Source organism: Branchiostoma lanceolatum, chromosome 12 (assembly GCF_035083965.1).
Source record: "Branchiostoma lanceolatum isolate klBraLanc5 chromosome 12, klBraLanc5.hap2, whole genome shotgun sequence".
NCBI lineage: Eukaryota > Metazoa > Chordata > Leptocardii > Amphioxiformes > Branchiostomatidae > Branchiostoma > Branchiostoma lanceolatum.
In genome coordinates, this window is record NC_089733.1 from 7,183,697 (window position 1) to 7,198,042 (window position 14,346).

Below are 14,346 nucleotides of genomic sequence, written 5' to 3' on the forward strand. Positions count from 1 at the left end.
TAACTACTGACACTGAGTTCTAACTTATTGGGCTCGGCTTCTTTTAGCGAGACAGTGGAAGACGAATGATCCCACTTTTTCTGTAATATGATATGTGGGTTTTGTGATGTTAAGAGGAGAGTAGTTTTCTTTTTGTCTGAAACGTGGAGAAATTTGGATGAGTCTTGGATGGAAATAAAGCATGAGCCTTGATTTGGTTCAAAACCCCCGCAGTTTGTCGAAAAGAGCTAGGGGAATTTTTCCCGGTACAATGAACCTGTAAATACTGTACATAGTGTCTGTCCTCTCTGTCATAAACAGTGGAAGGATAGCTCTTCAGTGAGCTAAACAGGATCGAAATCCCTTTCCTTTCCCGAAAGATAAACCTGAATTCCTTACTGTGAGATCATGTGAAGTGTTTACAGGAGGTGTTTTAAATCGATAAACAACTGATTAGAACCTCATTATCAACCTCATTAGCGTATTGGTGGGAAACTCCGAAGAAAAACATACCCCCCGTAAACATGTCGGGACCAAGACAAAGGGGACTCCACGCGATTGTTTATTTATTTACGACGATAGGCAAATATAACGAGCACATTAACAGCCACTTGACGACACGAGGGGATATTTGTTTAGACTTTGTTCAGTCTGTGGGAGGACTTGTAAACAACTCCGCCACTGAGAAGGTTCCATTGTTTAATGAGGATAATCCTTAGATCTGTTTGTCTGTGAATTAAAAGCCATTTAAAGTTCAATTCTATCATAACACTGTTGACTTATGTGTTAGTGATATGCATATCTATATTGTATAATCTGTAACGTGACTAGATTCTAGGTATTTTATTAAAAGACGTCTATGTAGACACATTTAAACTTAAAACTTTCACATCACACACAAGCCACAAGTTACACACTTCTTAATTGACTCAACAGTAGTTCAATTGTACAAACTACTGCCATTCTTTAGTCGAAAATACTGATAGATAGCTGCAATGATTTTTTATAACTAGGGAAACTATACATATCTCTTTAATATCTACGAACTCCTTCGCTTTTTGATGAAAACTTGTTCATACATCAAATTTTCATACCAAATGCCGAATAAAATTTTTAGTCTATAGCTTCTATTTAGAAATACTACGCATTGTATCATCCAGATTTTATAGTTCAAACATCTTTTGGTGAGAAATTTTAAATACCCTTCACTCAGTGCTAGCCGTCATTACAACTGAGTCCCCCATACAACTGTATGTGTGCCTGTTGTTCAACTTGCGGTAGGACAAGTATTGGGGTGCCCTTTAGTGATAACCCCTGTCATTGAGCACTTTCTACTGTTGGCAGCGGACAAATACTTCCTGCATCCGTCCCACACCAATTTTCTCAAGAGTTAGTGGCCCAATTTTCTTAAATTGATGACTGCCAGTTTTCAAGCCCCCCTCCCCCTTACTCAAATCCTACATATTTTACCTGACGTTACATAGATTTTAGTTGAGGTTGTATCCTAAAATGTGTTTCTTACTCTCATTTTTAATCGGTGATTTTATACGCTTGTTAAAGTCTGTCATCTTAACGTTGCTTAGTAACACATCCCTTGTTGAAACCACCGGGCCTGAGAAATCAAACAACGGAGCAAGTTATAACTCAACAAGTCAACACTTGTCAAACTCGCCGCTGGTTATGAACGGAAACTGAGTGCTCCCAGACGGAACAAGTTTGGATAAGCCACCAGACTGAAGTTGAGGGCTGGGATGTATTTCCCCGGACTCCCTCGTTGACGGATGTCCTTCCGAAAGCCGACAACAGCTCGTCAAAAACCGGTCCAAAAACGTCACAACTTCTCCTAAATATGTCAGCCAGCAAATTATAACCACATGGTGCTCCCGCGCATGAATATAGACGTTAGGAGAGGGTTTCAAGATTGACATGTGTGTTGGTTGTTGTAGAGTTGTTCCGACCGCGTGTTTCGTATTGGTCCCTCTATTGCCTGGGGCGACAGGCAGCGGCCAAACTGTTATGCGTTTCGCAATTGCAGCCGTCTCTTGCCTCCGAGTATCCCACGATATCAGGTACCCCAATTAACGGACTGTGTCTTAATAAAGGAAGTTCCTTGGCCGCTGCTATGGAGCGTATGTGACGGTATGGTAGCTGTCAAGACGGCAAACTGTCGGGACACGTCAACTCGGGTGTAAGGCCTTGTGTTCTCTCATGTCAAAACATTGTCGGGGGGAGAAATGTGAAGTCTGGCGTCTGATATTAAAAAAAAATCGCGCGGGGACAACCTGTGAAGGTCGGGGGAAACAGAGAAAAGTCGATTTCTTCTATAATTAGCTCCGTCATTAAAGCGGAGGTGTCGAAAATTATTGAAGAGGGCGAACGGTTCTCAGAGATCTCGGGTGTTGTTTCTGAGATAAGATCTCGATAAAAACGGTCCCGACATAGGACCCACGCTGGGAGAGAGATCCTTCGGGTCTTGAAGCACTTACGGAGCCGACAGTTTGATATGCACGGCCCCGTCTGCTGCCGTCAAACCGGACTGGAGTCTTCGTCACGGGACCTACGAGTCAATTTTCTGGAAGTAGATGCCACGAATTCCGGAGGAGTTGGAAAACTTAGCGAGTTATGCTCTCTTCGCATTTCTTTAGTGTTTTCGGCTGCTTCCACTGCAAGCAACGCCGGCTGAACTTTCTGACGTCTACCGGAGACAACCCTTCCCACCGAGCCCTCCTACCGCTCTCATGAAGAACAACAAACATTGGAGAATTGATACTGCGTGGAAGTCAATCATGGGACGATTCCCGATGGGAATTTTCGACTTAATCGTTTGAGCCCCTGACAGGGGATTTGCGGAAACCCCGCTACTAAAAGAACAAAATCGTAAGGTAAGTCGCCATCTTGATTATGACCTCGCGCATGCGTGGAACGTTCTTTCTGAAGAAGTTAAACGTTGTGGAGTGAGGTCTGTATAATGAAGACCACCGAAAAGGATCGTAACAATCTTGCGGTAAAGTCGATTGAGACTTCAAAGCTAGCGGGCATATTGAGATAGCTGGCTCGCAAAGTCGTTATATCATAGTTCTTTACAAACTCTCGCAAACGCTCAAAATTGCCTAATGTCCCTTAGCATGTTTCGCACTTTATTTGCCAAAAATGGGTCGGACTGGACAATAGGAAAGTGGTGGTCCTTTTTGAAGAGACCGCAGTGCGTCTAGTCCTTTCATATGGTAAACTTATGGTTTCCTACGGCGACGTGAGATGATCTACCCCCAACGGGATCTGGTCCGAATTTTGTATAATTGAGAAGCGACGATTAAGACTTTGCGGGAAGAGTCTTTTGACATTAATCTATGTGTAGGAGGGGGGTCGGCACCATTTGTGTGGGGAATCTCCAATTCATCATGTGTCATCGAATATGACTGGAGCCTCTCTCTGATTGGTCGACGGCACGCGCCCCTCCCTATATAGCCTCTCGCAAAGTGTCTGTTTTCGGATGGATGGCAAATTATACCGGCCGCTGGCTTCCCAAAGTTTTAACATCGCCGGTTTTCTCAGCCCGGAACTGGCAACCTGTTTCCTACAATCACTGTCAGAGCGAGGGGCAACCACACAGCTAAGTGACTCAGGCCTGTGAACTGAGAGGAGTTGTTTATATAGACAGCGAACTCGGAAGACCCGGCGTTTATAAGTAGGAGTAATAGTGAGTGACATTTTGGATTCGTGTGCGTCTTCGGTTCCTTCAATATATAAGGGTCGAAGTTCCTTCTGAAGAGAGTAGGAGGACCGTAAGATGGCGAACAGTAGCGCAGAGGAGAACGGGAACCCGGCGAGCCCTCCGCCGCCACACAGCCCCGTCCAGCCGGAGGAGGACAGCCCGAGCCCCGATGGCCCACGGACCACCAACTTTTCCATCGCGAACATCCTCCGCCCTGAGTTCGGCGCTCGCAAGAGAGACAGTAAAAGTTGCGACTCCTCTCCCGTGTCCAGTCCGGGGAAGCCGACACCGGCGGACCTCTCTCCCTCCCTCCCCGCCAGCCCCGGTGGCGTCCCGCCGGAGAACACGACGACAGCCGAAGGACTCCGGCTCGATGAAGACCCCGCCAAGCCCGTTACCGCAGACGATAAGGACGGTAAGCCGGTACCCCAGCCCATGATCTGGCCCGCGTGGGTCTACTGTACCCGCTACTCCGACCGACCATCTTCTGGTAAGTTACAGCCTAGAACTTCCCACACTAGAACACATGTGATAATCTGTAAGCTCCGTGTTAGTACTTTTTCTTAGCCGGGACTTACGGACAGATTAAGACTTGTCCTGTTTAGGTGTCAGACGACATTCTTCAGACCGTATGCTGCCGTATCCCACACAAACCCACAGCGCCGTGAAGCCGAAATGACAGACTAGAAAAGTCTCGCGGCACTTTCATGAGCCAGAGACAAAGTTATCAGACCGTGCTCACTCTCTCTAAACTCTAAACCCAAGCCCAACATTTTCCTATCTCCTAAAATCTCACCGCTACATCCATACAAACTACCAATAATTCTTACCAGATATCTCTGCTTCGCAAACGTTTCTATTATGCAGTATTGTCGCTATCTTTCTGCAAAAATCTATATCATTATGGAAACAGTCCTCTATAGTAGCCGCCTGAATACAGCTTTAGTAGAACAGACAATAGGTCGGAATAGCGAAGAGCCGTCCCATAGCCGGGTATATCTCTCTACCTGACACACACTCGTCCGAAAAGCTCATGATATACGACTTGAGCTGATTATTAGGCTCGTCTTTTGTACCGAATAGGAGGAAATTACCTTCTACCTCGTCCCTCTAAACACTGATAACATCCCGCATTTCGGTTATAATGATAAGTGGTTGTTAAGTAATAAACGCGGGAGGGAATTTTTTATTAGAAAATGATAGGGTGGAAATGGCGCTTTTATAACGTGTTTGTCAGGGAGCTTTAGAGGAATGTCGGACGTTTCGGCCCATGGTCAGTTCGGCCCCTCCCAAATCAGGACGTTTCGGCCTCAGGTCCAAGACATTTCGGCCTCAGGTCCAAGACGTTTCGGCCTCAGGTCCAAGACGTTTCGGCCTCAGGGCCAAGACGTTTCGGCCTCAGGGCCAAGACGTTTCGGCCTCAGGGCCAGGACGGTTCGGTCCGAGCCTCCAACAGGGCATCATACGGAGATTTGGTTCGTGTTTCAATGCTTTAATTTCGACTTCTTATTTTCTTTTTCAGATGCAATTTTCCCCGACAGTTTTCAGACACCCGAATTGTATCATCACCGAACCATTTTAAATGTTGAAGTTGTTACCAGTTATGGCGTGGAATTTTTTGTTGTATTGTATTGTGTTGTCGATTTCCTTTTCACTAACACATTCATGCTCTTTGAATCATTTCTAATTCAAGATTAACTAGCCCACAGCCCATCGCAAATTTTGACTATTTGACTATGCGCTTGAAGTACCAAGATAGGTGGTCTGACAAAGGGACCCGGTCTCTATTGAATATCACGTTTGATTGCCGATGCGCGTGAAGTGCCGAGAGACGTTGTCTGACAAAGCGACGCGGTCTCTGATTGAAAATCAGGTTGATTACCGATGCGCGTTTCAGCCAAACAACAAGTTGAAGTTGTCTGACAAAAGAAACGCGGTCTCTGAAACGCGGTTTCAGGTGTTACACAGGTGGGTTTGCTATGTTTTAAGACGTAATGTTCAATGTGTTTAATGTCTTAAAGTTCAATTGTTTCACATAGATTTACCTTGCATAGTACGGTGATACACATAATAACTAAATGGGCCGAACCGTCTTTGGCCTGGGGCCGAACCGTCTTTGGCCTGGGGCCGAACCGTCTTTGGCCTGGGGCCGAACCGTCTTTGGCCTGGGGCCGAAACGTCTTCGCCCTGGGGCCGAAACGTCTTCGGCCTGGGGCCGAAACGTCTTCGACCTGGGGCCGAAACGTCGGGGCCGAACTGACCATGGGCCGAACTGTCCTGCTACCGCTTTAGAGGGATGTGCAGAGATGGGTGTTAGAACCAGTCTCTGTCTCGTGTTATCTCCTTGATTGAGTTTTAATGAAAACAGCATAAGAACGGCACTCACTGTACGCACTTCCAGGAAAGAACCATACAGTTAATGCTCAGAAGTCCACACAAGGCTTTGTGTACATTTCTTCGAAAACCACAGTGCAAGAAGAAAGGATATACTTTATACAAGAGGTGAGGAAATAGAAAGCGTAGGTATCGCAAACTTTTGCCACGCGGTGGCCAATGCCTTCTTTTATATTCTCTCTGTTGTGCTTCAAGCAAAAAATTGAAACAAACAGGCAAATGGCTTTTCCAGGAAAAAGCTCACTCTATCAATTTGGATGAAGCGATTTCTCTAAACGTTGTCTGACAGTCTGTCAAAGTTGACCATTTCTTCTCAATATCCTCAGTCGCAATTGACTGCTTTTACGGAAGAACTTGGGCCGGTTGGTGTCAGCTTGAGTTAGCCGGCGAAATTGTTACAAATGGCCGACAAAAACTCGTTGTACACTCGTGCACAGTACACCCTCGCAACCACAACATCCGCGGCTGCTTTTTTTAATACACTGGCCACATCGTTTGGCTAAATCCTCAACAACTAGATCACAATCACTTCGCCTAAAGCTTTTATAAACACTTTCAAATACAATATGGCCAGGAGAGAGATTTGTGGTATTAGCTCAAGAGTTCCCTCCTAGCCCTTGGCTTTGTTTTATACGATGATTGAGGGTTGACTTGCGGCTAAATCCGATATTAAAACCCGATTAGATTTTACATGTAAATGGCCCCAACAGATGTCCGTTTGGTCGGCTGACAGTTGTAGAGTTCCCAAGGCACAAAAAGTCACTTCTGATATGGAGGTTTTGGATTAAAACTTACAGCTGTGACAATCACTGTATGACGAATATATTCTTCTTTGCCTAATTCTTTTGACCAAAACTTGTCGTCGCAACACTTATATTAGAAACTACAATGACCAACTGTAACATATTCAAGAATATATAGGACAGTTTGGCATATGAAGCTTTTTTTTACATAATACAGTAATATGAAATGATGGACAAATAGATGTGTTAACATAAAGCTAACAGCAAAATTTATAAAACTTCAATCGTGGCAGAAATTTTATTTCTCTTTTCTTTCGTCTAGACTTAACGTTACAAATATTACCAACCGAATAAAGTATGTAGTAGCTTCGATACATACTTAAGTTGAAAATTTTCGTCCGCCAAGAAAACGCAAAAATATCAGTTTTTCTTCTGTAGCCGCCATAAAAAAAAACTGTAGGAAAATAACGGTTAACCATTGGGAAATATAGATATTTACTTAGGCAAAACGCCAGCTTCTATCTGTGTATTTTAGTACGGTGACCCCCACACTTCGTGTTAGTACACACTGCATCGCCTTTCCAGTTAAACATCGTCGCTAACACAAACATTTATACAGTAGTGTTTTATAAGTGATCTTTTGGCGATAGAACTAGCTTCTTCAAATGATCAAATGGTCAAGAAAGTTTAGTTCCTCCCTGTTCATGCTTGTGTATTTCTGCCGACAAAAACGACTCCAAACCTTTCAAGACATATGTTTATAATTGCATCTGACAGTCTTATAACCAAAATCAAACGGCCTTTTCAACGAGACCACCAACTCGGAGATAACATTTCCCAAAGAAACCAAATCCCACTCATCATTTAACCTTTCTTTTTATGTTCGATGCTTCACTTTCTTAGATCCTATATAATCTGTTTTATGCAGTTATGAAATAAAAAAGGCGGCGATTTTATAAACGTGACGTTTTGCCGCTGGACATATCATGAGCCATTGCCGCTATAATACGCACTGATAACGATTCCATTCATCCTGTCCAATATGAATAAAATTGAAATAATATGGCAATAAAGAGATATGATGAGACCCGAGGGAAAAACACCGGGAAGCCGTACGGAAACTGTTCCCGATTGATGTGAAGGGTACCTACCGTGGTGAGCGGGCGGCCATGGGGGAACCGGCGGGTAGACCTCGCCTTCGGGCCGATTAGGAGCTTTTTGTTCTTCGTTCAGCGGGTTGACGATAGATGATCTAACGGTGGTTAAAAGATAGCCACGTGTAGACGGCGATAGCGAGGCATCCCGCCGAGATCTTTCGGAATTTCTGATATTCGCTCCTTCTTTTGTGCATATTTTTTTTAAATATGTGTCTATTCTTTGAATTTGCAATTGTAGTCAGATACACACAAGTTACATTCAAGTTGTTAAAACACGTTAGAGCAGACAAACATGTCTCTAGACAGCTTTCAAATGAACAAAAACGCCTTTTGTCGTCTGTTTGTGTGTTTGTATGTGTGTGTGCGCGCGTGTGTGTGTGTGTATGTGCGTATGCGTGTGCATGTGTGAGCGCGCTTGTGTGTTTGATTTTACTATAGACAGCAAAGAAATCTTATTACACCATTCAAATTGATATCCGTACCAAAATACATTGCTTATGATACAAAGCAAAATAAATTCATAGTATCGAAAACATTAAGAGAGCAGAATTTACAAATATTTCAGAAACTCGGCATAAGATCAACGTATGGTGACTATTCGTTCTATCTCTAATGATTCTATTCAAAAAAGGAAACCCTTGCCACATGCGCTAACAATATCGAAAGCCATATACTTATACTATAGTAACTATAAAATGATGCTCAATGACGAATATACTTCACACAAGCACCTCTGCGATGCACGCCTTTTAACACTCGAGGAAAAGAAGGACAAATTTTAAGATAACCATGGAACGCGTCTATGAAACTGTCATAATCTTAGATCTAGTTCAGTGTGTCTTAGAACAAATGGTGTTGGGATTAGAGTTCTTATTCCAGGCGTCGGCACTTCATATTGACGTCCTACTGCAACTGTATGTCTAATTCAAGACAAGAGTAAGCAATGTTTATAGCTACTAAAGACAACATTTCTCCACACGCCGTTCTAAGAGGCATGCTTAAAGATTACATATACTCACCAGAAACGAAAACTAACATGCCAACCACCTTGTTCCGTTGTTTGGCTTTCCCACGAGTGTCCCCGGCGTTCTTTTGTTTCTTTACGGGGAATAAAACAACAAATGTTCCGTCTAGACGTTGGGTTTGCGTTCCCAAAATGCCAGTACCCCGGGAGACAAGCGTTTGAGATATGGGGCAAACGGTGAACCTAGCGCCAGCGCTCTGCTAAGGAGGTTGTCAGTTTTCTTCACGGTCGTCTTCAAGTAATTGTGGTTTTTCTGGAACCGACAGTTCTTTCCTGTGTTCATTTCATGGGTGTAGGTATTTGTTTGTACACGTAGAACGTGTGAACGTGTTGTTTTAAGATCCTTCCAGGAAGGTTCGCTTTTTCTTAGGTGAAACTCAACATTAGCAGCTAGGTATATTCAAGACTGCTGTAGCATTGTGTACTCGAGCTTGCTTATAGCGATCTAAACTCAACTGTTTCTTGTGAAAAAAGATATTTGTGTCAAATTTTGATACAAAACAATCGTCGCTAGGAGGAAAAAGGTGTACACATTTCGCTTGGTGAAGCCATGCCGAACTATTTGTATAAATATTTACGGAGTTAAACGCCGAACATTTACTACAGACGCCGGCGTTCTTGGCCGTATCTATTACCATATGGTGGAAAACGCATTCGTTGTTTTGTAATCATTACATTCATTTTTAGCACGATAATCTGCCGATGTACCGTGAGATTATCCCTCGTGCTTACAGTATACTTTGTATTTCCGATTGGTTACTGACGTATTTTCATGGTTCTGCGGGTCAAACGGTGTTTATTTGAATAGAAAGCTGAGAAATCGCGTTGCCCGTTTATAGAAGAAACAGACGCCGCAGGTAGAATACTTCGACATTATTTCTTATGATATTTCTTTGCTAGCTACGGATATGTTGCGTCGTGTAGTTGTATTTTGGCCTGTTCAGACTGTGAAAATGATAATTTGTACCTTGTAAGTAGAGGCATTGAAATGTCTACTTTGGCAGATCGTTCCATATCAGAAATGCGTAGAGCCCTGTATGATTTTCAACGTATTTGATGGTCGTTTTTGCTGTAATTCAAACTTTATACTACAAGCTAGTTTCGCATTAATTGGTTGTCACTGTTCTAAGAGTTATAGGTCTATACCACATCTTTGTTTTCTTTCATAATACCGCATAATGCTCTTGTGGTCTAAATATTATGCTCCAAAATCAAAACACTGCTACCACCCTTCGACGGTGTACTTGTAGCGTTCTTCCATACACTCAGTGTGTCTCGTTTCAACATGGTCGACCAAGACAGCGTTTCGTGTGAACGTTAGCCAAACAATTCGATGTTTATCTTTGCGAATTTTTCACCGGTTGGTCGCCGAGAAACAGTGCAAGTTTTAAACGATATAATCTATCATTACGCCATTTAAAAATGAATTATTACAACACCCGTAGAGATTTTTCAACGGTGCAAATGTTTGAAAAATTACAACGATGGGTGGCCGCATTTTTTACGGAAGGTCGTAAACGTTGCCAATGAATTGAAAAAGGTAGAATACTTGAAACTCGGAAGAAATAACCACCATTTCTTGTTGCTAGACCACATAAATTCCTTTCTAAACGGCTTGACATTCTTGACAGTGTTCTAGAAAGCTTATTTTGGTTTGCTCACGGCAGAAAGTAGCCACCGGTAGTCGGCGGGGGTCCATCCCAGCACAGATGTTAGCGGTACATTAAATTCTGGCATAAAACATGTCACTTCCATGTATGACTAATAAGAACTAATTTGAGATGATTACTGTGCCGCGAACACCCACCAGATGCCACCTACGACAACGCAGCAGTTTCACAAGATCAGCCCTTAAAGGAAAATTAAAACCGGGACAAGATTAGCCTCGATGTCAAGTGCTCTTCTTGACCTCAAGAAGCTGGTTTATGTTCCTTAAAGTGCCAAGAATGTGCCTCAGGCTTCTTCTACATATAGTTGTCGTCTAGATTTCAGTGCATGTCTTAGTTCTCAGTGCAAGGCGTGAGAATGCATTCTACCTGCGCCCTCTTAATGCTAACAGCTGTGCCGTTCTTTGAGATTTCAAAATGCAACGAAGCGTTCAATTCTTTATAAGTTTCCATCAAATACAATAAATATCTTGCCTAGAAATTATTGTTTCCTCATATTGTTTATTTCCGTTCTGTAGAAGTGAAATGTGATATGAAATTCGTATCGTTTCGCCAAAGGGCTAGAGCTGAAGAACGCGTTTTCTTGTCTTAAATCTAAATCATGAAGCATCACTCAAATAGATGTCAAGTACTGTAGTTTTTCACGCGTTTCTTTGTAATATGATATTTCCAAGTATAAAAAATGTATTTTATCGTCGCCTTCAGAATGAAAGCTTGAATTCATTTTGTTTTATCTCATCAAATAACTGGAGTAAGTTTGTTGAGACAGTGTTTCTCACCTCGGTTTATTCTAAACGGTATCTAGTTGTGTGAAGCGGACGACTTTATCACACATACATACCCTGCGGGTAGAATCATACACCATGTACATTTCCTCTGATAGGTATCAACTTATACGGAGTCGGAAAATTCTCTCTCGATGAAGATCTCTGCCTCTAGAAGAATCCCTAGTCAATGACTTCGACTTACGTCGATAGATACAATATATGATAAAAGCTAGCAGCCATTTAACAAGGAATAGAAATGTAATGCACACTTGTATTTAGTTGTGGAATTCTATATTCCTGCATATATTTTAGATAAATTCTTAGATTTATAACAGAGAAATTACGTTGCGTTAGTGTGTTAATATCAAGCTGAAATTATAGTAATAACGGATATTGCCGAAACCATGTGCCCTTGTGACTAGCGCAAGAATATTCGGCATTAAAGATAATTTCTTTCCGTATTTATGCTGATTATAACTTATTCATCGATGATTTTATAACATTTTAGAACGTGTTAAAATGATTTATTTGTACTTGCTTTGACCGCAATCACTGTAATAGTGAGGAATTATTAAAGATATAAAACATAGGGTATTCTCTATTGTATGGCAGATTCTAGCTACACTGAGATGTGTACTTAAACACAAATGAATGTATGATACAAAAGAAGACAAGAAATTTTTTGGAAAATTGAACGACATGTCTTTATATTTTACATATATTCCATTGATATTTCACGACGATTGAATGCAATACGGGAAATTATGGATATGTTTTTCCGCTTGTGAATCAATATAACCTTGTCAATGCGTGTGTCTTTTATCTCGTTTCCTTATCTTGAATAACCTACTTCTTATTTTGCCCCGACATTTTTTTCGTAGTCATGAAATGAAGATGTTTCAGTTGCGTTTTTACCCGTGCGGGGTATGATTTGTATATACTCCCCCTCTAAAGCAATGGAAGACGAAAGCCATTTCATCTCTAGTTATCAATTCTATGATGATCACATTAGAAATGTATTCCTTACCAGCGTATCCAAAATGCATTGATATTTTCACACTTTTCCTGACCACGAGAAAACAAGTCTACTATTAAAATCAGGACATATTATATACTTTAGAAGATGTGGGTGATTTCGTCTTCCACTGCCTCAAAAAAGGCGTCAAAACTTGCTCTATTTTTTAAATGTAGTATAACATAGGGAGAAGTATATCATTGTATCTGTCTTTCTTTTGTCAATGTTACATGTATTTGCAATTAGCCATAGGGCATGCGTGTGCAATAAATTTGACTAATTTACTAATTAAGACCCGTCAGTGGATTGAACATATCTCCATTCTTTTCCGATGCTCTGTTCGCACCGCAGGGCCCCGAACGCGGAAATCCCGGCCGAAAGACCCGAAGAAAGCCGAGGAGAAGCGACCGAGGACGGCGTTCACTTCGGAACAACTCCAGCGTCTGAAAAAGGAGTTCCAAGAAAACCGTTACCTCACAGAGCAGCGACGACAAGACCTGGCCAGAGAGCTCAAGTTAAACGAGTCACAGATCAAGATATGGTTTCAGAACAAGCGGGCGAAAATCAAGAAGGCGGCGGGAGTACGGAACGGACTAGCGCTGCATCTGATGGCACAAGGCCTGTATAATCATTCCACCATGCCCACAATGGGAGACGAGCATGGCCTGGACATGCATGACTAGCTTGTGAAACAAACCTCAGCGGCCAGAGAACCGGGCCGTGAAATTGTGGACAGCCGGACATCAGAAACACGGACAGTCTGGTCATATCGTCTGAAAACGGAGACTTCTGAACAGACTTTTCAGTACTCTGTTTCCCGCTCAAATCCAAAACCATCAAGTAGCGCTAATCGTTCGTTGTTTAGGTTTAAAATCTGCCAAAAGAACGGTGTCTTAATTTATTGTGACGCATATTTTCGAATGACAAGAGAGGGGGAGAGATTCTTTGTGGACGAAAAGAAAAATGACTGAACGGAACAAAAGAACGACTCGTTTGATCAGTCTACCTTACTATATTTACATATCTACAGTGAACTGGAGATGGATATTATTTTTGTCAGTCAGTCTCTGATACTTGTGATTTTTTGGACGAGTGAAATTTGTTCGTATGTCTCTATAGAATGAAATAGTTGTAAATACCCGTACAATTGCGCGTCGTTGCCACGTGCGAGCAAGTTGCAATATCTCTTTTTCTTCTTTATCTTTTTCTTTTGTTGTTGTTGTCGATATTCGATGAAGTTATGTTTTGGCTCCTAGAGATTGGAGCACACGTAAACGTTCGTTGTTCACTTGTGGTGAAATGCCGGACACTCTTCTTCATTCCATCCAGAATTTACGGTAAAACTTGTACTGTATATGTATATTTCAAATTGTCTGAGAGAAGTTGTTGAAAAAAAAAGAGGTTGTCGTTGTGTGAAAAGTGTAAAATAGTTTATTAAATATTTCCACCGATATGTAATACTGGAATTGTGATGTTATTTTATTGTATATTATCATAGGTGATTAGTGTTGAGGTTATGTTTTTCTTTAACTTCTAGATATAGATACAACGGTTGATCTCTAGACGTTAGTACCAAAAGGTAGAACAATTAACTTCTAAACGGTTTGTTTGATTTCAATAGCCCTCAGTGCTTTTGATATACTCATTTGGGCAAACGTTTTGGCAAAGGTTCAGTCGCACGCATATACATGCACAGAATTTTAGAAGCACGAAAATGTGAATAAGAAATGATATTTCAAATGTATCAGCCCCTTTTGATCGTTTTAATATTTTACCTTCTTTTCTTCGTTTTCAAAATTGATTTCAAATCAATTACTCTATATTTTGAGCCCTGCTATCCAGTTTTCATACCGAGGCGTACAACAATTGGCAACAGAAAGCTACATAT

The 14,346-nt window shown here is 41.9% G+C and overlaps 1 protein-coding gene across 1 annotated transcript; it reads left to right on the plus strand.

Annotated features, from left to right (window-relative positions):
• The first annotated feature begins 3,077 nt into the window (after window positions 1-3,077).
• Window positions 3,078-13,916, plus strand: LOC136446133 (homeobox protein engrailed-1-B-like). The gene is made up of 2 exons (XM_066444423.1): window positions 3,078-4,181; window positions 12,810-13,916. The coding sequence occupies exons 1-2, from the start codon at window positions 3,767-3,769 to the stop codon at window positions 13,139-13,141; spliced, it is 747 nt and encodes a 248-aa protein (XP_066300520.1). The 5' UTR covers window positions 3,078-3,766; the 3' UTR covers window positions 13,142-13,916.
• The last annotated feature ends 430 nt before the right edge of the window (window positions 13,917-14,346 follow it).